This window comes from Meles meles, chromosome 7, assembly GCF_922984935.1.
Source record: "Meles meles chromosome 7, mMelMel3.1 paternal haplotype, whole genome shotgun sequence".
Classification (NCBI taxonomy): domain Eukaryota; kingdom Metazoa; phylum Chordata; class Mammalia; order Carnivora; family Mustelidae; genus Meles; species Meles meles.
The window spans coordinates 546,808-572,707 of NC_060072.1; the positions used below are offsets into that span (position 1 = coordinate 546,808).

At 55.4% G+C, this 25,900-nt stretch overlaps 1 protein-coding gene across 1 annotated transcript in view; it reads right to left on the reverse strand.

Moving 5' to 3' along the window:
• Nucleotides 1-300: 300 nt before the first annotated feature.
• MOV10L1 (Mov10 like RISC complex RNA helicase 1) overlaps nucleotides 301-25,900 on the reverse strand; it is a 55,998-nt gene continuing 30,398 nt past the window's right edge. Inside the window, exons 14-26 of the mRNA XM_046010650.1 lie at nucleotides 24,316-24,374; nucleotides 23,790-23,887; nucleotides 15,619-15,727; nucleotides 14,982-15,160; nucleotides 14,092-14,238; nucleotides 13,130-13,251; nucleotides 11,937-12,036; nucleotides 10,887-11,051; nucleotides 6,722-6,895; nucleotides 2,643-2,792; nucleotides 1,786-1,893; nucleotides 1,067-1,204; nucleotides 301-977 (exon numbers count right to left, since the gene is read on the reverse strand). Coding sequence (XP_045866606.1) covers nucleotides 882-977; nucleotides 1,067-1,204; nucleotides 1,786-1,893; nucleotides 2,643-2,792; nucleotides 6,722-6,895; nucleotides 10,887-11,051; nucleotides 11,937-12,036; nucleotides 13,130-13,251; nucleotides 14,092-14,238; nucleotides 14,982-15,160; nucleotides 15,619-15,727; nucleotides 23,790-23,887; nucleotides 24,316-24,374 — 1,645 coding nt within the window. The 3' untranslated portion in view covers nucleotides 301-881. The remainder of the gene's footprint in view (nucleotides 978-1,066; nucleotides 1,205-1,785; nucleotides 1,894-2,642; nucleotides 2,793-6,721; nucleotides 6,896-10,886; nucleotides 11,052-11,936; nucleotides 12,037-13,129; nucleotides 13,252-14,091; nucleotides 14,239-14,981; nucleotides 15,161-15,618; nucleotides 15,728-23,789; nucleotides 23,888-24,315; nucleotides 24,375-25,900) is intronic.

The window sequence follows — 25,900 nt, forward strand, 5'->3', positions numbered from 1 at the left end:
ACACAGGCTGCCGCAGCCCCTTCCCACCTCACCGAGGGCACGGCTGGAGACGCGGCCCCTTTCCCGGGCGCCTGGGTATTCCCGCCCCCACGCCTGCTGTTCAGAGAGAACAGTCCCCATCAGCCCTCCCTGGAAACTGGACCCCGAGGATGTGCACAGACGCCCCCCGGCCAGCTGCTCCACGGTTCCAGGGGAGCAGGATGCTGACCCCACTTCCGTGTGGCCGCCCGCCCCCAGGTGGAGCCCCGGCGGAGGCCCCGGGCTTTACGCGGCTGACGCAGAAGGCAACGTTGGTCCAAGGGGCCGGAGAACGCAGGGCAGCCTGCTGGGGTCAGAGGCCACGTGAAAGCATAATGGCCTCCTAGTGTCCAGTGTGCCTGGAGGTGGAAAGCCACGCTGGGTGTCCCATGTGAGCGTTTATTTGGGTGATGGGTTGAGGCACCAGCCTGGCGGCAGGAAAGGGCTGGTGCGGAGAACAGATGGCAGGCTCTGACCCCACGGGCCCCACACTCCTGGCTGAGGCCGGGACTCCAGGCACGTGGCAGGGTTCCCAGCCCAGAAGGGAGGGTGGTAGACGTCTGGGACGCCTTACCGGCTGGGGCTGGGGACCTGGTCCTGTGGGGCCCTCTGACCCCGGCTCTGTGGGGTGGGGAGGGACGGGTCATGTGTCTCATCACAGCTACAGGTAGGGGAAGGGGAGGGGGCCGGTGAGCTGGGTTCCCTGCAGCAGCTCAGAGGTGGGTCCCGGGGGCCAGCGCAGCAGGGCTTGGGGCTGACGCCTCTTTCACTGGCCCCTGACGTCACCCGGGACTGAACAAGCAGGAGGTGAGGGCCGCGGGCTGCGGGGCGGGGGCCGGGCGGGGCCAGAAGAGGAGAGGAGCTCACTGCGGCAGGGACTGAAGCTCCGGAGGGAGATTGCAGCCAGTGTAGACGCCGTTGGTGACGCTGTATTCCAGTAAAGCACCGAAACAGGGATCCTGAGGAAGCACCAGAGAGCCAGGCCTCAAAGCCCAAGCCGTCTGAGTGGCACCCTGTCCCCACACCCTGCCCTCCTCAGGTGACTCACTCTGACCAGAACGTGAGGGTTTCCCAGCACGATCAGCAAGGCTTTGGGTCTGGTGATTGCAACGTTAAATCTTTTTGAGTTGGACAAGAATCCCAAGAAATATCTGTCATCTTCAAATCTATCTTCATTTGACCGTACCTAAAAAAACCACAAAGACAAATAAAAACGGTATCGGAAGTTCGGCATGGAAAGAAATATGGCATTTTAAAGCATTTAAAAATATCAGACACCAGTAGAACTCCATTTGGGTTACAAAGGAGACATCCAGCATCGCGGGGAGAGCCTCACGAGACCCTCTCGCGTGTCTCTGGGCGCAGGTCCCCTTTACCCCCACCCACACTCTCTGACTCAACTCAGTGAAGAGAATCTGACAGGGAAACACAGAGCCGGGAGAATTATGGCTGCTGCTCCCTGGGCGGTGGCCGAGCCGCTGGGGCCCTCGTGGGGGCGGTTGGCCGTCTCCTGCGCGGCCCCTCCATCCCCCCTTTCAGCACCCTGGGCCTCCTTCTCAGGCACGTCTCCCCCTTCTTCCCGGATCTCTCTGCTGTAGTCACGTGTGGGGAGCTGAGTTCCTAAGGTGCTCCCACAGTCAGGGCCCGGGATGCTGGAGCCCCCCACCGGCAGCGGCTTCCCTGCGCTACTGGGAGGCACCCAGAACTCAACAGACATCGGGTGGCGTCAGACACGCCGTCACCCCCACTAAACACAGGAGTACCTACGGTGGAGATGATGATGGCCAAATACTCCTGCCCTTGAAACTCCTCTACCGATCCAACCTTTATGTCCGTCAGATCGACGTTGCGCAAAAGAATTTTGATTTTTTCCACCTTTGAAGCAGATAAAAGTAAAACCTTACAAATGTGACCGTTTCTTTATATATTTAAGCATAAGCCAAATATTAACCAGTATCCAATACTGCTTTTCAATTCCAAACCCTATTTCATCGGGGTTGACTGGAGCACAAATTCTGGTTTCAGACCCAGTGCACTAGGGGAACGGGGACAGCACGTGTCAGAAGCGCAGCTTCTGTCTCCCCACAGTGAGCAGTAAGGACGGCGTTGGCGTCCGCTCTGTGGACGGAGTCCTCTCCATGGGGACAGCGGAGGGACCTTCGGCCGGGCAGAGCCGAGTGGCTGGACAGAGCCCTGGAAGCTGGCTTTGTACAACCACCGCAGGAAGGCAGGGGCGGTGTCCCTGTGAGGCACGAGCTCCTGGACGAGGGGACTAGCCGTGGCATGGACCCTGCACTGTGTGTCTAGAGACAAGGCTCTCCAGTGGATCTTGGCAAAAGAAAAGCCAGTTTGAAACCTTGGAGAAAAGCATTCAGTACAGGAGAAAGCTCAGCATAGGGGAAGCTTCTGTTCCCTGGGGGGCTTGGAGGGTGGCACCTGGCCCGCCAGCCAGCATCCTGTCCCCCACCCCGCCAGGGTCTGAGCACCAGGACTCCGGGTGTGGGGTGCAGGGCCGGCCAGCGGGAGCCCCCTGCTGGGCAGCGGCTGTGGAAGGAGCCTGTCTCCACCCTCCTTCCAGACTCCGGGACCAAGGACGCTCAAAGGAGCGGTGAGCAGGTCCACACCTGCTTCCGGTAGGGCGTGATCACACCAATGTCACTGGCGGACAGCCGGCTGGAGAGGCTCCTGGCCAGCAGGCAGCAGTAGCGCAGGACCTGGACCGCTTCGGCTGCATTGAACCACGACGGGCTCCTCCCTTCACGAGCTTCGTTGCCCTGAGGTAGTCAGAGGACAAGGGAAGGGGACATCCATCACGACAGTTCCTGTCCTCAACACATGCTTTTGAAGGGGGCTCTGATCCAGGAGGGAGCAGAGGCTGGCGTTGAGAGCACGGCACGAACGAGCCCGAGAACACCCCACTGTCCCAATGGCAGCACGGAGACGCGCCACAGCCCCAGGAGGAGCCCAGAGAAGGGCTGCTTGGGGGCGGTGTGTCACCTGCTGCGACAGGAGTGGACGGCCAGCGAGGTATGCGCCAACAGAGCCGCGTGCAGGGGGCATGCTAGGACAGGGAAAGGGGACCGGGGGCCTAGGGGGGCAGGGTTCAGAGCAGACTATGTGGCCTGCAGAGGCAGCCGGCCAGCTGTGGTCAGCTCCGCGGGCGCCAAGCACAGCCCTGCCACGGACCAGCCAGGTGACCACGCACCAGGGTCCCACTCCCACATCTGGGATTGGGCCCGCTTCGCCCACCAGCAAAGGCGGCCGGCGGCAGACCAACAAGGACATGAAGGTGTTCAGCACCACTAATTGGGGAGACACAGATCAAAAGTCCAAGATCCCACCTCACACACATGCGGCTACTACAGAAAAAACGAAGCAGGTGTTGGGGAGGATGCGGAGGAACCGGAGCCCCTGGACGCGGCCGATGGGAACGTAAGTTGGTACAATCACCGTTGAAACCAGTGTGGAGGTTCCTCAAAAACTTAATCCCAGAAATTCGTTCTGACCCAGCAATCCCACTGCTGGGACACACCCAAAGGAAATGAAAGCCGGCTTCAGAGAGACACTGTCCACTGCACTCAGAGCAGCGTTACTCACGACAGCTGAAACGTCCCCTGCCGGACGAAGGGACAGACAAAATGCGGCCCGTGGGCGTCGTGGAATAGTCCTCAGCCTCGAAAAGGAAGGAGCGGCGGACACCTGCCACGACCTGGGGGAGCCCCGAGGACACGGTGCTGAGTGAAACCAGCCAGACACAGAAGGAGGACAAGTCCTGGCCCTACTTCTAGGAGGCCCCCACAGGGGTCAGACCCGGGGACAGAGTCGACGGTGGGGCTGGGGAGGGGGTGCGCGCTCTCTCTCAAATAAGTCTTAAAAAAAGAAAAAAGGGGGCACCTGGGTGGCTCAGTGGGTTAAGCCGCTGCCTTCGGCTCAGGTCATGATCTCGGGGTCCTGGGATCGAGTCCCGCATCGGGCTCTCTGCTTGGCAGGGAGCCTGCTTCCCCCTCTCTCTCTGCCTGCCTCTCTGCCTACTTGTGATCTCTCTCTGTCAAACAAATAAATAAAAAATCTTAAAAAAAAAAAAGTATATCGAACTTAAATCCCTCAAACAGAGAATATACATTTGCCAGGGGTTTGGGGATGTCCTTAGAAGACCCACCAAACCGGATACACATTTGGCCATAGATTTTTAAAAAAAGATCTTATTTATTTATTTGACAGAAAGACAGCGAGAGAGGGAGAAGCAGGCTCTCCACCGAGCGGGCCAGGACCCTGGGATCACAACCGGCCTGAAGGCAGGTGCCCAGACATACGTTTTTAAAAGCAAAGAATTTCCAGGCCTTAGTTCCTGATCAGAACCTAATAAAAATAGAAACAAAAAAAGAGGTAAAAAGCATTCCTGGCCACTTGGGCATTAAGAAAAATGCTTCTTTGTAACCCTTGGATCAAAAAAGAAAATAAAAACCAAGTTCTAAAGGTCCAGAAAGTCAGGAGAGAAGGGCCCCTCAGCAGACATATGGGGAAAGAGAAAGCTACGGGGAGGCATTCCCGGTGCCCTCCTAACTAGGAGGACGAGGAGGAAGGGAATGAAGCGTCCGTCTTACGGGAATTACAACAGAGAAAAATAACGAAGTCAGTAAGGGGGTTGCTTAAAGAGAAAGCGGAAATTAATGAACGAGACAAAGAAGAGAAGACATGCACAAGTCCAAAGCTTTTTTCCGATTAGACCAGGAGTTGCCACATCTTTCTTGTAAAGGCCCAGACGGTATCTCAGGGTTACCAGGGCTTTGCTGACCTACTCAACTCTACCGCAGGACAAAGAAGTCAGAGATCAGCCACATGTCCACTGTGGTGCAGGCTTCCAACTCTCCTTTACCAGGACAAGACCACAGCGACCTTGGTGGTCCCTCCTTGGGCCGCCCGGGGTTCAGCCCTACCCTACAACGTTCACGCAGCGCACTCCACTGAGCTTGCTCTGCTGAGATGTGCTGAGCATGGGCATGGAGCGGTGAGTCGGCAGACCGAGGTCCTTCCAGAACCTCCCCAGGGGAAGGTGTACGTCAAGGGAACTCCCATGAGGGGGTACGTGCCAGGGAGCACGTCTGACATTGCGTCCTGAGGAACTGGCCTGCCGCAGCCAAGAGCGAGCAAGGGGAGAGCAGGGGCCGGGCCTCGCTGGCAATCCTGAGGCCATGAACTGGTGATAAAACCCTCTTGCTCAAAGGAAGGGCGCAGACCATGTTCTCTGCAACCCAGAACACCCCACTGTACTCAGGGCATAGAGTGGAGTCTGGGACACAGGCCCTTAAAAAATCCTTACTCAATGAACAAATGTCTCTGGACTTTGTTTCACGGATGTATCGTTTTTTTTTGTTTTTCTTTTTTTGAGTCTAAAAGTATGCTTCTACTTGCTACAGCTTTCAGTGTGTTATCTAGCTGGCTTTGTATTTCCTCCTTCTACAAACACTTTTGCACACCTACATTTACACATTTACAGTCACTCTCTTGTGAAAAATCCCATGGGGGCTTCTATGTAGCTTGCATTACTGTGCGAGTTACTACGGCAGGACGATACCGGGGTCTCTGCTCAGGGGCGCTACGTGCCCTCTTGCTCCCCGCACGCCGCTCACGGTTGCCAACAGCACAGCTCACTCTGCTCCGGCTGACTTCTGGACAGCGCTAGAGAGACCGCTGCTGCCCTGCTCCATCTCCTTGCTCTACTGACCTACGGAAAGCTGAGGACGGACAGAACAGGAGCAGAGTTCCTGGGAGAAGACAGCAGCCCCCGGCGCCTTGTGCTGAGAGCTCCGAGTTGGGAGGTACTGGTCTCACCACAGAACCCCTCACCTGGAGCTCTCTTCTGCCCAAAGGGCGGGCATCCCACAGCCGCACCCGAACAGGCAACGACCTGTCCAGCCACTTCTGAGAACAGGCAAACCCGGGGGCCCGAGGTGGTGCTGCCGTCGCCTGGGCCCACGTACCTGAACGCAGGCTGCGTGGAGGGGGCGGAGAACATCCCGGGCGCACCCCAGCACCAGCTCCTCCCGTCTGAGGGTCTGGGTGCAGCCCCAGCTCTGGACGACGACTTGGGGGTGGCTAATACAAGAGACGACTTCTGCGGCCGACAACCAGACTCCAACACCACACTGATTTCAGGGCGCCCTTGTCATTTGTTGGGCTCTTGAGGATCTACTCTTTCCTACCAGGGAGCCCCCATCCGCCGGCGAGGCCACGGTGAGTGGGGGGGGAGGCTCCCCAGCCCCTACCAGTTCACTCACTCGACTCAGACTCACGAGGTGTACGGCCACTCTCGGTGGGCACGGGAGCTCCCAGCATCCAGGCGCCCTTGGCACTGCGCAGAGCCCCAGCCTCCCACTCACTGACGCGGCAGCTTTAATGCCCTCCCTGGAAACTCCTGTAGGGTGACGTTCTGATGCCCACTTGGCTGGGACCCCCCGGAGTCTGCTCCACATGCTGTCATCTGAGCGGCTGATGGGCCGCTGTGCAGGACAAGCCTTCCCTACCGCTCTTTACTCGTCCTCCCCGGCACGGCCCTGGGCCCGCCGGCCACTGGTAAATGCTTCGTGAGCGCCCGGCCCGAACCAAACCCACTCGGTGCAGCACAGCTCCGAGGGCTTCAGGGCTCGCTCCGCCGCCGGAGCCGAGCCACGCCCTCCCAGGCCGCCCTCGGTGCACGACTCACCCTCACGCCGTGGAAGATGAGGGGGAAGCCTTTCCTCGGTAACTTCTCCCAGCCCATCAGGGAGGTGACCACCGTGGGGTCTGCGCACACTTCCAGCTCTTTGTGGTAGAACAGGCGGGACGGGAGCGCCAGCAGAGCCGGGTGGGACCTGTAGTTCTTCACGAGCTTCGTGACCTGCAAGGAGCGGGCTGGCAGCAGGCCCAGAGCCCAGTGGGCACGCGCAGTCGCAGGTCTGTCCCAGAGAGAAATGTGGACGACCCCCCGGCTCGCAGCCCAGGGCACCCTCTCCCGCCACCGCAGGGGAAGCTCATGAACCTCCAATGACTTTCTGGATAAGGCATTTAGCTTCTTAATCGGAGTATTAGCTGCCGGTGTGCAACGTAACAGTTCGACGCGACTCAGTGCTCGTTGCGACCCCCACCTACCTCCCCTCCGGTGACCATCTGCGCGTTCTCTCTACTTCAGAGCCTGTTTGCTCATCATTTTCTCTCTTCAATTGCACATACGAGTGAAACCATGTGGTATTCATCTTTCTCTAACTCATTTCACTTAGTGTGGTTCTCTCTGGATCCGTCCACGTCATTGCAAACGGCAAGACTCCATTTTTGACGGCCGCGTAACCTGCCATCCTACAGACACCCCACATCTTCTCGACCCGGTCATTTCTGGTGGACACGTGGGTCGGAGCAGCCCTTTCCTGAGAGGATAAAGTGTTCCCCCCCCTTTTACAGATTCTGCTTATTTGCGGCCGGGGGTGGGGAGAGCGAGCGTGCTCGCAGAGGGGAGGACATGGAGACTCCCCACTGCACAGGGAGCCCAATGCAGGGCTGGACCCAGGACCCTGGGATCATGACCTGAGCCAAAGGCAGATGCTTAACTGACTGAGCCACCCAGGCACCCCTAAACTGTTCTCTCTAAGACCATACAATAAAATATGCATTTCACTAAGTGGGCAAACAGGAGAGCCTGGCTTAAAACGATCCCTACAAAAAGACAAACAAAACAAACCCACAAGCCGTAAGCAGTTCTTGTCTTTGCAGAGCCAGGGAGGGTGCAGGTCTCAAAGGCCAGCCTTGATCTGCAGGTGCCCTGTGGCCTGGAGCAGGCTGGCTCATCGGACCACAGGGCTTTGGCGGGGGACTGAGATGGGGAGTGACGGACCGGAGCTGCCTGGTGGTGGTCTTGGTGCAGCAGGTGACGATCAGGAAGGGCTTCAGGCCAGGGAGGTGGCGGCGGCAGGGACAGCGGGCCCCGGTGCCCTCTGCGGGCTCTTCCCCAGCTTCTGTAGGGCTGCTTCCACCTCTAGGCCCCGCTCTCCCCTCCAGTCCCGAAAACATCCTCCTCACCTTCCTCACCTGCGTCCCCAGCCCCCAGCAAGGGGTGTCCGGCTGTGTCACCCCTGGGCAGGGAAAAGGGATGGCAGCGGAGAAGGACGCGTCTGTGGCCGTGGACTGGGCTGGCAGGTCGGGCACTGCCCGGACCCAGGAGCCTCCGCGGGTGGCAGCTGCTTGGGTACTGGGGGACTTCGCAGCTGGGCCCCCGGGCAGGGCGGGCGAACAACACGGTCTGCTCCGGGTCCAGACCGCCCTGGGCCTCCCCAGCTGTACCGCTGGGCCCCAGGAAGAATCCGTCCCGGGCCAGGCCGGCCTCAGGTGGGGAGGCTGGGGGGCAGGGAGCAGTCGTGAGCGATCCTCCTCCGCAGCTGACTGGAAGCTACAGATGTCCGTGTTGCAGCCTGAACTGGCCCTTTGTCCATCCATCCCGTGTCCCTGTCAGTCTGACAGATCCTCCTGCCCACCGGGCCCTGAATCCAGCCTTGGCTGTCCCAAGGCCACATGGATGGGTCACCTCAAAAGCGCAGGCAGAGGCAGAACCTGACAGGCTGAAACCTGGATCTCTGTCCCATTCCCGCAGCTGCAGACCTCCAGGGAGCTGCAGGCGCCCTCCCCTGCGACAGGTTCTTTCTGACCCGCAGGCTGGAAAATGCCGAGGTTCTGGAGTCTGACCGGCCATCCCTGCTCTGCTCCCCACAGCTGCCGCTCCCCACCCCCTTGTCTTACTTGGCTCAAGACCTCGCGACACCCCCCTGTGGCTTCCCCATCTCTTGGTGCTGCCACGGCCTCCCGCCTCTCTATCCTGGAACCCGAGCTGTAGGCCCACGGCTGCTGCGCCCAGGCCTTGGGCACGCAGGCCATCCTGCCCTTCTGGCCCTGGTCCCACACAGATGCAGGGGAGGCTCCCGGGCACAGGCGGGAAGGCAGCCGTGGGGCCTGCTGGCATCCACGGGGTTTCGCACGATGCCTGGCCGTCCCTGCAGCGGTGAGGGCTGCAGCCATGGTGGGGGCCCCTGACAGTGAGGCTGACCCACGCTGGGTGCCACGGGCAATGCCTGCTCACAGCTGCACAGAGCGCCCGGGCCCGGCTCCCCGCTGGCCACGAGGACGCCCTAACCCCCACGGGGATCTGCACTGATGCCAGGTATGAAACACGTTTCCTCCGTCCCAGGGATTCTAGCGTCCACCCCGACTGGAACGCACTGTCCCGGACAGAAGAGCTCCTGTCCTGGGAGATGCATCTGGGCCCGCGCTTTCCCAGAAGAGGTGGAGACCGGGGAAGAGAAGACAGAGTTGCTCAGGTGGTCTCCTGGGTCCAGACAGCTGAGCGGCCTTCCTCGGGGGTGGAAGGGCCAGGCTGCACTCACTGTCCTGTGGCCTTCACACAAACCCACGAAGCCTGGTCTCAGCTCAGGTGCAGGCGGCCATTGGCCCCTGGGCCATGAGGCCACGGTGGCCAAGGGCACAGCCCCTGGGACCCACAGCCAACTTGAAGGCCAGCTGGGATCTTGCAGAGAGCCGCTGGTGCGGTCACCAGCACAGGGAGCAAGAACCACTCACGTTCTGCCTCCGGCTGGCCTAGGGCACCCTTCAGTACCAGGCGTCCTCCCCTACTCCTGGGGTGAGGACCCGGTAGGCCCCACAACTTCTCTGCCGATGGCAGCCATGTCAACTCGGTCACTACAGCGTGTCCAGTCTCCAAGATGCTAATCAAGACCCTAAACTCAATTTAGCACCTCAGCTTCTCACTCCCCCAAATCAGGCCCTGCATTAGCCTATACGGTGCCGGGGAGAGAAGTCCTCTGCCCCCAGACACTCGCTGTGGCTTCAGGGCCTCTGGGGAGAAAGCAGGTGTGGTGTTCTCAGGCCGAGGCAGCCCTCCCTCCCCGTTTGACCTGTGTCTGTGCCAGAGGCTGCGGCTGCCGCCTGAAGGAGGCCGGCACAGCGCTGGCGTCCCAGCTTTGCCGGAGGCCCCCCCCCCCCCACCAGCTCCAGCAGCCCTGGGGACACGGGTGCTGGGTAGCCTGGATGGGCAGGGGGCTCTCCGCTGCCCATCCTGGGCCAGCACAAGTTCACCCCCTGCTCACGAGGTCCTCAGAACCTCTGCAAGGTCCAGCGCCCCCAACTCCCACGCGCTCTCTGGCCACCTCCATTCTCCAGGTGGGCAAAGGGCCTGAGAACCCACAGCCTGACACGGGTCTCAAGCTGTTTCCAGGAAAATCTGCCCAGGATCACTGCATCTCGTTTCCGTTCGCTGCTGAAGTTTAGAAGGAGCACTCCTTGCTTTTGTAGCGCAGGCATGGAGAGACCACGCCGCTTGGCTCATCTTAACGAGGGACCCCCGAGACCCACGGTTCCAGGGCTCTAGTGTGTCGGGCGCTGTGGTAGGCTAAAACGCAGACTGCAAAGGCCGTCTGTCAAGGTGGCCGCAGTGGGGCTGAGGAGGGACCCTGCGGTTAGCCAGCAGACGGCGCCACAGGGGAGCACGCAGCCTTGTCCTTCAGACGACAACTTAGAAGGCTCTTTCCTGTGTTCTTGTCAACCCCGATTTCACTGCTACTGTGTTTGGCCCCACAGAACCTCTGCCCTCGGGCACAGATGGGACTGCCTGGAACTGTGGATCCCTGCGGGCCTGTGAAGCACCCGGCTGAGTGGCTGGGACACAGTGAGGCCAACGTCCCCTCTGGAGTGGGCGGGGGAGTGTGAGCTCTCTGCCTCCTTCCCTCCCCTCCCCTCCCCGGGAGCAGCGCGGTATAGGCAGGGAGCAGAGCCCAGCTACACGGATGGCAGGGACTGCGGGGAGCCACAAGGAAGGGGACCCACATGCTTACCAGCAGGGGGTTGTAGGCGCCGCACGCCCCGAAAGCGTTTTCGTCCCGCAGGTACACCTGCCTGGACATCAGTCTCTCCAACATAGAGACGCTCAGCCCGTAGGCCATGGCGAGTCTGGACTTAATGACGGGTCCGAGCTGCATGGGGTCCCCGGCAAGGACAATCTGCGGCACACGGACGGGCAACCACACTTGAGCAGGAGACCGTGGTCCCACACACTCACCACCACAGCCGGGGGAGGCTCAGGACACAGGTGTGGGGGCCCCGGGCGGGCGACAGCCCAGCCTTCTGCCTTCGGATGGCCGACTGAGGCTCCCTGAGCGCAGGCCGGGAGGCAGCAGAGACTCAGACAAGAGCAGTGGGGGAGGTGAAGACACGAACTGGCTGGGCAGCCTCTGCCCCAGTCATCTGAGCGTGTGCTGCACCCGTCCTCCTGGCCACTGCCCTTTGCCCACCTGTCCTGCCAACTCCTGGCCCACGTGGCAGTCACACGAGATCTGCTCGCGGCTCGGCCTCCGTGCAGCCCCTGCGCCTCACGGTCAGGATGGCAGGGGCCGGTGTCCGGGGGCCGGAAGGGGGAGCGGTCCCGCAAGTACACACGTGTGCCGAGAGCAGGCTAAGGGGAGCTTAAGAGGACCCCAGGCCATTCCTGGGGTGAGCACTGAGGAGGCAGCAGGTGTGAATAGGAGAAGAGCCAAAGCACCAGCCTAGGGTAACGGGGGTCAGCAGCTAGGGGCAGGGGAGGGGGCAGAGTGGTCAGCCCCCGGGCAGCGAGCCAGGGCCGTGCCTGCAGGTCCCCACCCGGCTGCACAGTAGCTCTTAGTGCTGTCTGAGAAGCAGACCCAAAGGCAGAGCGGCCCGTCCCCGTCCTTAAGGTGTGAAGTATGGGACCAAACGCAAGGGCCCCGCTTCGGAGCCTCCGGGTCCTTAGCACCTTGCCCGTGCCCGTCACCCTGGGGCTGTCCCGCGCAGAGACCGAGGTCGGGTGTGCGGAGCCCCCACCAGTGCAGGGGAGACGGGAGGAGAACCACACAGTGAACAGGCCTCACCTGGCCGTTGGCGTCTGAAACCAGCCCCAGAGGAATAAGGCATTCCGGCTCACTCGCCTGTCCTGCTTCGTCCACAAACACGTGTGTAAAGTGTCCGACTCTAGAGCCAAAGACGTTCTCAATGGTCAGTTCTGCCAAGCAACAGCCAACACGCACCGTGTGGCCACGTGTGCCCCGCACCTGGCAGGCTGGCCAGGAAAGTGGGATCGTCTGGTCTGGATGGACTCCAGGCCACCGGCCCCGGGGACTCTGCATGCGGGTCTGTCGCACTTCTAAGTGGACCCCGCGACAGACAGGGTGAGGGGTGGGAGCGCACGCTACCGGGAGACTGCAGGCAGGGCCGCGACGGGCCACATCGGAGCAGATGCTCCCCCCGTTTGAGGCCTGGCTGGCACACAGCTCGACTGCCCACAAACCACGTGATCCTGGGCAGGTCATGGCGCCTCTGTGCCTCAGTTTCTCCGACTTGGTGCATGTGAGAACAGGGTGAGCTGGTCCATCTGAGTGATGCCCCCACGTGGTGGCTGCTGCCCGCCCTGATTTGTGCTCTCCAGCATGCTTTCAGCTAGGACGGCAGTCAATGCTCCAGCCCCGCGGGGGCCCAAGGGAGAGAGCAGGGCATGTGCTCTGGGCCCCGGGCAGCCCCTGCCCCACTAGGTGCCCAGAGAGATCTGCAGCAGGGACCACGTGCTCAAAGTCCCAGAGCTGCCTGCGACAGGACACACTCTGGGCTGAGCCTGACAGGAACCCCATCGGAGCCCTCTGGTGTGCAGAGGCAGCTCCAGGCCCCCATGTTTCCTCCCCACCGGGAGTCCGATTACAATCCCACCACGACCCCCAGGGGTCCAGACGAGAAAATCACACGCTTCCAGTCTTCTACCTCCCGTCCCAATTCCTGCTGAAGAAACTCCGCATTACCTATCTTTCTCAGGGCATGAGCACTTGAGTTTTCAGTTTTTAAGAGCGAGGTTCAAGTTATTCCTGTCGGTCTATGCTGCTCCGTGTTCACACTCTCAGCTTCGTGCAGCCCCCGCTCCCCGCTGGCTCCCCAGCTGCTGCTGGCTCCGTCCTCACTCTCTGGGATCTGACCTGGCCCCCAGCCCGTGTCCTCATATCCTGCCCCGCACGGAAGCTCAAGGACACCGACGCTACTTCTGTGGGTCCCTGCGGTCCGAGCCAGGCCCAGCGCCCACCTCACACCGATCTGGTAGAAGAGCCCCGCGCTGCTGCACGTCGTGATGATGATCCTGAAGCGGGAGGCCTTCCAGATGTCCTCTCCGTCCTTGCAGTACGTCTTGATGGCGTCAGTGACTGTCTGCAGGGAGGGGTGCGGCCGGCTCACTTTCCAAGTATTACTTTTAAAGTGTTTCTTTTTAAAAATATCTTATTTATTTATTTGACAGACAGAGACCACAAGCAGGCAGAGAGGCAGGCAGAGAGAGAGGAGGAAGCAGGCTCCCTGCAGAGCAGAGAGCCCGATGTGGGGCCCGATCCCAGGACTCTGGGATCATGACCCGAGCTGAAGGCAGAGGCTTTAACCCACTGAGCCACCCAGGCGCCCCTCAAGCGTCTCTTTAAATCGGACACCGTCACAAAGCTGAAGAGAGTTCTGAAACAGAATGCCCGGTTCCCACTTCTCAGTTACAACTGTTCTCTTCCATCGGAATATTTTACATCTTCCTGTCAACTTATCCCGTGTTCTACAGACTCTTCAGCCATGAAGAGAACACAAAATCCTGCAGATCTTTCTCCCAAAACAACTGTATACATTTCCTAGATTCCGTTTCTTTTGTTAAGCAAACCTAGAGCTTCTAATCTTCCTAAAGGAATATTTATAGCTAAATCAATAAAACAGAACCCAAAAGGAGCAATACATTTGGGTTATCAAATAAGAGAAAAACACCAGCATTCAATAAAGCGGAGAATGCCAAGGGTTGCTGGGTGGCTCAGGTCGTGATCTCAGGGGCGTGAGACGGAGCCCTGTGCTGGGCTCAGCACTGGGTGGGGAGTCTGCCTGGGACTCTCCCCCATCTGCTCCCCCTGCTCTAACCAAAAACCCACGGGGAATGCCCGGCTCCCAGAGGAGGGAGAACGCCGTTACGGTCAGGTGCGGGTGGGCGGGACTCGTCTACCCCGGCCGGCTGTGGCGGCTCACCTCCTCGAACCTGCAGGTGGCATTGACGCGGACCATGGCGCCAGGCCGCAGCACCTGGCTGTCGTGCAGCCGCAGACACACGAGGTCGGCCGCGCTGTTGGAGGGCGCGCAGACCAGTATCCGACTGTCCGGCAAAGCGTAGTACACCTTCAACCAGGACACAAGACACACGGGGCATAAACGTCAACCTGTCCAGTGCTCATGCTCACCACGCGGGCTCATGCCAGCCCCTTCTGTGCCTGAGGCCCAGCCGCTGACACACGCAAGGATGGTTCTGCCCCTCACGTGCATGTGCCAGCAAGACACGAGAGGAGGCGAGAGTTCTCTGTTCTCCAGGGCCCTAACCTAACCGCTGCCCCCACCCCACCCGAGGCAGAGACGGTGTCGTATCGGTTCGGTGCGTGGCTCGCACATCACGCCGGTGGTACGCTCAGCACACGGCTCCTGGTCTGAGGCCCGAGTGACACAAATACCTCCACGAGCTCCGTCTTAAACAGAGACCCGACGCTTCTGCACAACAGCGGCCTAGCTACTGTTAATTCTGTTCTGCAACAAAATTTCATGTGACTGAATGGTCAGCCATTCCTTTTTTTCTTTTTAAAGATTTTATTTTTCAGTTATCTCTACACCCGACAAGGGGCTCAGACCCAAGCCCCGAGATCAGGAGTTGCGTGCTCCACTGAGCAGTCAGGCGCTCCAGAATGGTTGGCCATTCGGAGAAGAAAGAGTCCTTACTAAACCTATGGAATAAGCTTTGAAAATCCTACATATTCCCTTAAACACTGTGAAACGAACTTGGCTACCCATGAAATAACGGATTTTTTCAAGCTTGTCCTCACTTCCTGACGATAGGAGCATGGCCCTCGGCCGAGGCCGCCCCCTGTGGTTACCTGTAAGACAGCCTCTATAATTGTCACCGTCTTCCCGGTTCCAGGAGGTCCAAAAAGAATATACGGGAGCGGGCGGCAGTCCCCACTCAGGATTCTTCTAACGGCTAACTTCTGGTTTTCGTTGAGCACAGGATTGAAAAATTCCTTCTCTCTCGCCCTGGGGACCCGCACTTCGTTTACTGTATTCAAAGTGAGAACCACTGTCAGGCAGAGGTCAAACACCTTGGCACGACAGGAGCACAGGTCAGCAGGGGCCACCGCGACGGCCACGATGTAGCTGGTCGGCTGCCCGCGACTGAGCTACACTTCACTGGGCAGAGTCGGGAAAGTTAACTTCATTTTCTGAGCGCCAAGACGCGGGTCGCTCAGGGCGTGTGCAGCATCACCTAGCCTGGGGTCTGAGACGCGGGCTGGGAGAGGCCGCAGAAAGAGCCTGCGGTCACGTTCAAGTACTGCGCCAGAACTCTCACGTCTCCACTCGGCGTCCGGTCCGGACAGGAGTGTCCATCCCTCTGGCTGCAGCCCCCCCATCCACAGGTCCCAACCGGTGCCCTCTGGGCAGGAGGGAGGGTCTCGAGGGGCCTATCTTCCAGGCCAGGGTTCCCGAGGTTGCCCTGGCAGCCCTCACCATGCGCACCCCGATGAGCTGACTTTTCTGCAAAGGCCGCCGGTCCCGCTGAGGCCTGGGCATCAGGCCACCTCTCCTTGGCTGCAGGCTTGGTGTGGTCCTTCGTGGCTTTCCTATTCTAGAGATAATCACATAGAAAACAGCCTTAAAAAAAAAAAAAGCTTTGTATCTACACAGCTTTAGAGAGTGACATAAACACCTGCCGACGTTCTCCATGTTTTATTTAACAACCCTGCATGGATCACAGGTTTTAAAACGCAGCAAAACACAGAATAGCTGAGAAAATTTGCTAAAAAGATTTTTTTTGAATTCCCTTACAAAAGTTAACATGAACCAACTGAACTCTGTGTACTGACGTCAGATCAAAGGGTGACGCTTGCCTGATGCCTTTTCTCTTCCTGCGTCCTTCCCGGCGCTCACCTACGAGGGGAAACCCACGTGGCTGAAGGCAAATCCTGGTCCCTCGCTCCCCAAGAGCCCCTCAGGCAGAAGCCCCTCCTCTGCAGCGGGAACAAGCCCTGCCAGGGATGGCTCAGGCGAGCTTTGCTCCGAGGGGACCGTCGCATGCCTGTTGGGTGCCGCCAAGGGCCGGCAGGTCCCGGTCAACCGCGTTCCGCATCCGCCCAAGCACTGGTTCTGTGGGTGTTTCAACACACCCGCTCCGGCCCGCACAGAGGGAAGTGGTTTTGGGGCTCCCGTGCTGCGCACCGTGCTGCGATCCGCAGCTCCGCACACTTACCGCGTGCCGTCACAGGCTAACTGGTTTTTGAAGATGTGGCTGGCGTTATTCAACAATCGCACAGCACCACCTAACACAATGACTTCTATAGGATGAATTCGAGAAGTAACATTCCACAAAGTTCTGCATTAAGAACGTATGCGTGCCGAGTTTTAGTGCAGAAGGCCTCAGCTGTTTCCCTTCCCCGACGCTGAGTGTTCAGAGTATCACTGATACACGTTAACATGCACCATCTAAAGCGCACAACTCGACAAGATGACACAGGGACACATGTGACAGGCTAAACATCCCTGCTGAGTCCGAAAGATGCGTCTTCAGGACGCCCCCGCTGTCAAGGGTGCGGTCACCTTTCCTAGCATGCGCTGCATGTGAAGTCTAGAGGATGCACTGTCTGACATCTTTCCATCATGGAAGTAGCCTCTGTGAAGCCCACGGACATGTCCCATGCACGACAGCCAGTTGCTGGCACTGCGGAGTACCGTTGCGCCCAAGCAAGAGTGGATGCTTGGGCATCCACTCACACGTGGATGGCCCCAGGGCTGCGTCCGTGTCGGCCCCTACCGAGCATGCTGTTGTGAACGTCTGCGCACGAGCCCTTATGTGGACATGTGTCTTCTGTCTCTGCGGCCAATGTCAGAAGGGAAGTGGCTGGACTGTATGGCCAGTGTGGGCCGAGCTTTCTCAAGGAACTCTTTCAAAAGCAGCTTGTACAAGGCTCCAGTCGCCGCACATGCTCACGACCCTTCGTCCAGTTGATCCTTCTAATTTGTTTACTCTCATCCATGTGTAATGGTGGCTCACCATGGTTGTTCCCTAACGACGAATGCTGAACACCTTCCCATGGATTTACTTACCATCTGTATACATGGCCCGACGATGGTTTGTCTCACGGGGCTGCGAAAGCGGTACGCGTTCTGCAGAAACTGTACTTGGCATTTTGAATCTGGATCTTTTCCGTGGGCCAGCGATCTGTGCTGCGATCCCTCGTGACGCCGGGCCGCAGCCACAGTTCCCAGTCAGCCCGCCATCACGAGATGGACAGCCGGTACCCTGACAGCCACGCGGTCTTTCCCCTTGAGTGCGGTCACGGTCCGTTACACGAGATATTTGACTCTTGATGACAAATAGGCTTTGCATTAGCTGATTTTGCCCCAGTGTTCTGACCGTGTTTGAGGGTGGCTGGGCTAAGCTGCGGCGTCTGGTAGGTGTAGTAAGTCCATTTCCAACTGATGCTATTTTCAACTGGTGCCAGGTTTAACAGCATGTGACCCCGCTGTAAGCCAAGGGAGGCCTAAATATTCTGTGGTGAAGTGTCTGTTCATGTCTCTGGTTCAGTTTTAAAGAGTCTCATGCTCTAGCGACAAGTTGGCTTTTGTCTTAACTATGTCTTTTGAACAGCAAAATACTTAAATTTTACTGGAGTCCAAATTTACCAATTTTTTCTTTATGAATCGCATTTTTGGCATCACATCTACAAGTCTTTGCCTTACCTAAAGATATTAAGAGTTTCCTCTTGGGCTGCCCGAGTGGCTCAGTTGGTTAAGCGTCCTACTCCTGGTTTCAGCTCAGGTCACGATCTCAGGGCTGTGGGACCGAGTCCCGCACTGGGCTCTGTGCTGGCGTGGAGACTGCTGAAGCTCCTCTCTACCGCTCCCCACCCTACTTACACCCTCAAACTTGAAAGATTTTTAAATGTTGTTTTCTAGAAATTTTAGTTTTAGGCTACAATCCGTTTTGTTTGTAGTTTAGGCTACGATCCATTCTGAATTAGTCTTTGCGAAGGCAGTGAGGTACAGATCCGGGCACACGCCCTCGCACACAGACACCTCCCCGTCCCGGTGCCTTTCGCTGGACTCTTTCCCCACTCTGCCTGCCCTGGCACCTTTGCAGAAAGTCAGTCATCCAGATTCACGTGGGTCCATTTCTAGGCTTCCATTTCATCCCACTGGAGCAGGTTTATCTTGACGATGCCATGCCGTCTTAATTACTGTACATTGTGAAATGTTTTAAGATCGGGTAGTGTGGGTTCGTTTATTGTTGTTCTTCACATCTGTTCCGAGAACTCTAGGCCTTTTGCCCTTCCATACACAAAGACATGCTACAAACACGTCTGCTACGATTTGACTGGGCCAGCAGAGCTGAGAGACTGAGCCGGGTCTTCCGACGCACCAGCAGCTTCTCTCATCAGGGCTGTGAGGTCTCTAGTGCTGTCAGATCTGTCCCTAATGTTGGGGACATTTGGACGCTGCCTTGGATGGTGTTGTAAGTTCGATTCCGAGTACTTATGCTAGTAAACACACAAATTATTTCTGTACACCGGCCTTATACCCTGTAAGCGTCTCACCTATTAGTTCCGAAGGCCTCTTTAGAGTCCGTCAGATTTTACACATCAGCGACACGGCTGCCTTTTATTTTTCTTGCCAAATTGCTGGTCTACCACCTCCCGCACAGTGTTGAACATAAGTGGCAGGACGAGAAGTGCCCTGACTTTCTCGGGAAAAGTGCATTTTGTCACTCACTGTGTAGGTTTTTTTGTAGGTGAAGAACGAAGTTCCCCTCCATTTCTAGTTTGCTAAACTTGGTGATCAGGAACGGATGTTGCATTTTGTCAGATGCTTTCTCTGTGTCTGCGGGTTTGGGTTTGTTCACATGGTGGGCGTCACGGACTAAGATTTTGGAATGTTCAACCAGGCTCTCCTTCCTGGTCTCTCTCATACATACCTATACATACATGCTGAGTTCTCTAGAAAAATGACCAACGGGATGTATGCATATATAGGTAAAAAGATTTATTTTAAGATATCGGCTTACGTGACTGCAGAGGCTGAGGAGTGTGAGGTCTGCCGCCAGGAAGCTGGACGCAGGGCAGGAAGACACTGATCGTCCCACTGAGGGGAGCTGGGCGGGAGGAGTCCTGGAGAGTCGCCTGCTCTGTTCAGGTCTCACAGGAGGGAGGTCCCCCTACCCTGACCGGGGCACCCACCCACATGCCAGTCTCACCCAGAAACAAGATATAACCAGGCGTCCAACAGCCCAGGGCCCAGGGCAGCTGACATCCCACTGACCACCCGGTGCTATTCACCTCTCTTCTGTCCCGTCCGCAGAGGCTGGAGTGAGGTCACATCTCTGTCTCCTCCGGGATTCTGGGAATTTGTGTCTTCATGCTTTCCCCTCAACAGTCTTGCTTGAAGTTCAGCAGTTTCACTGATCTCTGAATCAGCTTTTGGGCTGGCTCACGGGTCCCTCCGCTGCTCTTCTGCGCCCTGGATTACCGGTTTCCGCGCCAGGGTCTCATTATTTGCTTTCCTTTGCTTCGTGTGTATTTCATGTGTTCTTATTTCTCTAGCACTCTGTGGAAGCAGCTGAGGTCATGGAGTTGAAACCTGTATCCTTCTTCCCTTTGGGCACTCGGGGCCAAGGACTCCAGAGCCCCTTGCAGCAGCGTCTGGCTTCTGGCAGGCTGCAGTGTCACTTTGGTTTTGGCAGAAACGTTCTAATTTCTCTATTGATTTCTTCTGTGATCTGGGAGTTACATGTACGTGTGTTTTCAGTTTCTTACCATTTGGGGATTTTCCAGAGATCTTCCTGCCATTGATTTCTAACTTGATTCTAAGTGGTTAGAGACTGTATTTTCTAGGACTTCAATCTCTTTTAAGTTGGAGACTTCTTTTGTGGCCCCAAATAAAGTCTACAGTGGCGAATATTGTGTTCGCTTCTACACAAAGTGTACGTGCCCAGCTCTTTTTGGGTGGTGTGCTCTACAAACACCCCTCAGTGGCGCTGGTCACTGCGCTGTGCCCATCGCCTTCCGTTCTTGCCCGGCACTGGGGGTGGAGGCGGACACTGCGGACACTCACGGGCGTCGGTCTGGCTCTCTCTGCTGCTTCACCAGCTTCCGTCTCACTCCTTCGGGACTGTTACTAGGTGCGTATGTATCCGAGACGGTCACGCACTCCTGATGATTATCCTCATTACTGTGACACGCTTATCCTGACCACCTGTGCTCGGAAGCCTACGGACACCGACACAGCCGCTCTGTCTTTGTTTCGACGGCATCTTCCTTCCCTCTTTTCCTTTTGACATACTTGTGTCTTTGTATGTAAAATGTGTTTCTTACGGGCAGCATACGGTTGGGTCTTTCCTTTTTATCCAGCCTGACCATCTCTACCTCTTAACCGCCGCGCTTAGACCACACACATCACGTGACTGCTGGCAGCCGACTGAACTCTCTCGTCGTGCTACTTGCTTTCTCTGTCTCGACTGCTCTAAGGACACAACCACAGCCAGAGACGTCGGCTCCCCATCTGCATCGATCACTGTACAAGGGGGTAGGAAGTCAGTCAGGTTATGGTACAGTTGTCCACGTGTCCCTCTTTTCTGCTTACCTTTGAAATAAGTATCTTGTGGTTCCCTTTTATTCCCTTTGCTGGTCTAGCTCTTTATATTGCTGTCCTCGTAGCTGCTCTACGGTTTAGAGCGTGTGTCTTCCACTGATCAGTTTCCTTCAGGTGAATCACACCAACACGGTAAGAAATGATACTCTCTTCTCCCACTGCTCTTGCTGCTACAAACTCTGTAGTATGTTGTTACTATTTCAGCTTCGAAAGGTCAATTACCTTTTAAAATTATGAAATTTTATTGTGGTGAAATGTCATTTCAGGTCTACCCTCCTAGCATTCTACTCTTTTGATTCTAGGAGTCTGAATTTTTTAAAGCTCTCCTAGGAAAGAAATCAGCAGTGTGTGTCCTTCTGGGACCGGCTTATTTCTCTGAGTATAATGTCCTCCAGGTCCACCCATGTCACATTTTATGGGATTTCCTTCTTTTCAAAAAGTCAATTATCTTTTAAGGAAACTTTTTTTTAAAAGAAAAAGTTATTTTAACGCGTGTACCTATTTATAATTTCTGGTCCTCCTCTTTCGTCTGGGTGGACCCTCATGCCCACGGGCATCATTTCCATGTGCTGAAGGATTCCTGTGTCCCATGGTGCAGGTCACAGAGTAAGGGCTCCCCCCAGCCCTCAGCCCGAGCACGTCTGAGTACGTTCTCACGTCGTCACTTCTCCAGAGTCGGCTGGGCGCGGTGTTCGGGCCGGTTTCTCTTGCTGCTCGGTCAGCTGCTCTGCAGCAATGAGACCTTCCTTGTCTCTAAGACTTGCTCTTTACAAGTGACTTTCAGGAAAGTGACTCTCATGGCCAGTGCGGTCTTCCTCAGATCTTACACTTTGGGTCTGTCAGGGAGTCTCCTGAATGTGTAGGGCTTACGGTTCTCATCCAGTCAGGAAAGTTTCCACTCACTATTTTTTCTGGTGTCTCTTCCACTTCCCTCTCTGGGACCCCAACTGCACGGATGGGAGCCTGCTGGAAGGTGTCCCACAGCTCACTGACGCTTTCCTTTTTTTAGTACATTTTGTATTTTGGAGCCTTTAAAAAAATCGTTTTATTGTTTCATTTTGTCAAGTTTCTGTTAACTGTTCAAGTTCACTAGTCTTTCTGACTATAGTGTCTGGTCCGTTGTTAATTGTCTATTTTCCATCTTAGACACTGAAGTTTTCGTCTTTAAAAGAGAAATTTGTCTTTTATTGTTTATATCTCCACTGAACAGGCTTTTGTGCTCCTCTCCCTTAACGGCCTACGGAGTATAGTCATGGCGACTGTTTCAATGTCCTTACCTGCTAACTGCTATCACCGTGGTTTTTTTTTTAGTTGATTTCAACTGACTGAAATTTCTTAAACGAGCTGTGTTTCTCAGTTTATTTCTGGATTAGGTACCAGACGTTGTGAACTTTACACCTTGATGGGTGTGTACTTCTGTACTCCTGCAACTATGCTTGAACTCTGTTGTGGGATGTGGCTGCGTTACTTGGAGGCCACTCTCTGCCCGTCGGGTGGGTGAGGCGGCGGGCGGAGCGGCCGGACCGGCTGCACTGCTCCGGCAGCGCCCTCTGAGGACTCTGCTCGCTACTGCGCGAGCTCTCCGGCTGTGGGAATAGACCATGCCCAGCACTGTGCGGACTCAGGATTCCTCTCCGCTCTCGGGGCTACCTTCCCAGGCTCGAGTCTTTCGACCCCAAGAGCCCTGTCTCTCCCGTGCTCTCCTGCGGCCGTGTGCCCTCGCACTCTAACCGCCTCATCCTTGCCCTGTCACGTGTGTCTCCTCAGTCCTGCAGTCCGCAGGCCTCCCCCTGCTGCTCCTCGGCCTGCGGACTCTGAAGACGCTGCGCCGGGGCCACCCCAGGGCCACCTCATGAGCTTCCTCTCGCAGGAATCACCGCCCTACGACATCTGATGTGCAAATGTCACCAACCGCCGTGCCCTGTGTCTGGTCTGACTTTGAGTTATTTAAGGTAGGAAGGTGAATTTAGTCTCCCTCATTCCATCATGGCTGACGTATGGAATGCCCTGGAGTTTACGTGCAACTTAGCTAATCCATAAGAAGGTAATATTCTGCATTTAAAAATAGTAAAAGATTCAGCTACTCAGGAAAGTTATTCATACAAACAGCAACACGTCCCCGCCTCAAAGCTCCCATCAGGGTCACACACCCTCCTTGAGAATCAGGCCACAGAGTGGGCCAGAGAGTGAGGTGATGGAGAGAGTCTGCAGAGGACACTGTGTCTGTTCCAATGAAGACTTCTTTCTCCTTTTTGATCAGGTAGGAAATAAAGATAATTTTAATGGAAACTTTTTGCTGTTTCCTTCACAGAATTTTTTGTGAATATGCAGGCATTCCGAAACTCTCTTTTTTGGATTTTTGGAGAGAAGCTGTAAAATGGTAAAAGAGGTTCTAATATATGTGCTGCCGAAGTGAGCACAGTAAAAGAGGTTGTAAATATTAGATATAATTAGAAATTTGTATTTATTATAAATTTAAACATGCTCAAAAAAAGCAAATTCCAATAGCACAGAACTACAGAATAAAATCTCCCATAGACACGGAAAATTCTGCTCATTACTGGAAACATAATGGTAAATAAAACCACTTCTGTTTTACTCATAAAAATAATCGGAACAGCCAGGACGAGAGCGGCGCATAACAGGTGCTATGTTACTATTTACAGAACAGGGCTGCAGAGGAAAACGGTCATAAAGATCACAAATGTTAACGACTTGGTGGACATACATTCACCCAGACGTGCTCTGTGCAGTGTATCCTCACACAACGTGCCCGAGTGCATACAAAAAGCACGTAATTTTCACGCAGAACAGTAAGCTCATACGAACAGACCCGTGTCTGGGTTTTCCCCACCTACTCTCTGGTAGTCATCTCAGTCCTCCGTGTAGTTGTGCATAAACTTTACGCTAAATCCACAGTATAAATATCTTAGTTTTATTTGAGCTGAGATTTTGGGCTACCTGCGAGCTACACTCCTCTAACATTCCACGCAATTGAGAGCCAATATATTATCTACTTAAATATTTCAAAGTCATCAAACCAATACCTTGACGATGGGCTGTGCATCATTTTTGGTGTCTTGTGCATGATTCCAACTCCCTGTCACTTGGGGAGACTGTAAAATGATTTCTTCTGGGAACAGCACTTTTAAAACAAGGCAAGAAGGTAGATATTAGTGAAAAACTTAAGAAAGATGGAGGCACCCTGTGTAGTTTGCATCTATGCCTTCCTTTCCCTTCTGGCTTCTGTACGCGGTTTCTGGCTACAGCAGAACATTAGGACTGTGCATAGTTCGTAAGGCAGCCATCTGCCTAGCTGGAGCTACAACAGTGGGTTCATACTAAGAGAGGAAAAGTGCAGGGCAATGACATCATTTTCAATGGTTTAAGCTATTTTTATGCAGTTGATATAGTAAGAAAATACTCAGACTTGCCAATAGGAAGAAAACTTTGGACTGCATAGTTTTACTTGAAATGTATGACTGAAGACACTGTGTTTTACACCAAATTTTACATGAAGCTTATAAAAATACTGTGGGAAGAAGTAACACTATTATTCCACAAAAAGAATACCTTTAACACCCAAGTGGATGGCGTGTTCAAGTGCAAAGTGACACCGTCTGCTTGTGGTCCTGCCAGAGAGAGAACAACGTGACGTAATGCACCTCCAGTGTAGAAATCTCAAGTCTAGCACCAGTCGCGGAAATCTCATTACGTAACCCGAGCCAACCCGCTAATGTAAGCTTTGCGCAAAAATCATAAAGGCGCCACGCTGGAGTCAGAGCTCCCGGCGTTCTCACAGGCCCTGCAGGGAGGCCGGGGCGCCAAGGGCTCGCGTGACAGTGTGTCTCTGTATGCAACGTTAGGAGTTTCACAGAAAAACTTTAAACAGAGACATCCTTATCTCAGGACAGCAAGGACTCTTTCCTTTCTGGGAATATTTCTCTTTTAAAGATAAAGAGCACGACTAGGAAAAAAAAGAAATACGAGGCATTAGGGAAATACTAACACTACTACATCAACAGCAAAGTAATTTTGATTGTAAAGATTTAAACTAGTGAAATTCACCACTGTTAAAAGATAAAACTGAGGCTTATTAATAATTTTAAGAGTTTGGGCAAAAATTGATTCAAACCAGGCTGTACCTAGCCAGCAGGTGGAAAGAGGCCCCGAGGAGTTGTGCAGAATGAAGGACCTTTACAGCGAGAAGGGAGTGGGCACAGGGAAGTTATCCCGGGTCAGACAGGTCGAACCCCCCCGTCCTGAGCAGGCAGGTCCCAGCTGACTGGCTGAAGATTCCGTTTCTGGGGGACCCAGAACGGTAATTCCCTCCGGTGTGGTGACACGGGGTTCAGCATAAGCCACTCTGTTGTAGGTCTGCTGTTTTGTTTCTTAACACAACAGAAAGAATAAAAAGTGTAAAACCTCATCTTCAATGAAGCAAGACGACAAGGCCCAAAGTGCGAGCGGAGACGGACGTCTGTTTGGTAAGCAGCGTCTGGCCTCCAACTAGGAAAGGTAGGAGGGCAGCTCCATACTGGCTCAGAGCTTGGGCCACATACAGGTTTCTGGAAAATTCAGACTTGGGAGCTTAAACACTAAATGACTGTTTGGTGAGAGGTCGCCATCAGGACCCATCTGCAGGGTATGGAATTGTGGGGGGTGGGGTGGGGGCATGTGAAGCTGGAAAACCCGAGTGCACAAGCCCACCCCTCAGAGACCGTCCCTCTATGGTCCCAGGCATGAAGGTTCCCGGCGGCCCCACTCTGTTCCTTCAACGTAATCTTCAGCAAATACTTGCCTGGTGTACAACAAAGTCCACCCACGATGAGTAACAACCAGAAGAGCACATAAAGCGGAGACGTAAAGCGGAAGAAACGGAGGAAGGACTAAATGCCTCGTCCCCTTCCAGGGGGAGGCTTTTCAACCTCTGTGCCGGCTGACCCAGGGCCATCTCGCTCCTCCAGAGGGGAAGGAAGAAAGGTTTCAAAATCTTTCAGAAGGCACGGGGCAGCTAGTGGCTCATTTGGTTAAGCATCCAGCACTCAACTCTGGCTCAGGTCATGCTCTCAGGGTGGTGAGATCCAGACCTGCGTCAGGCTCCACATTGGGCGTGGAGTCTGCTCAAGATTCTCTCTCCTTCTCCCCCCTGCTCTGT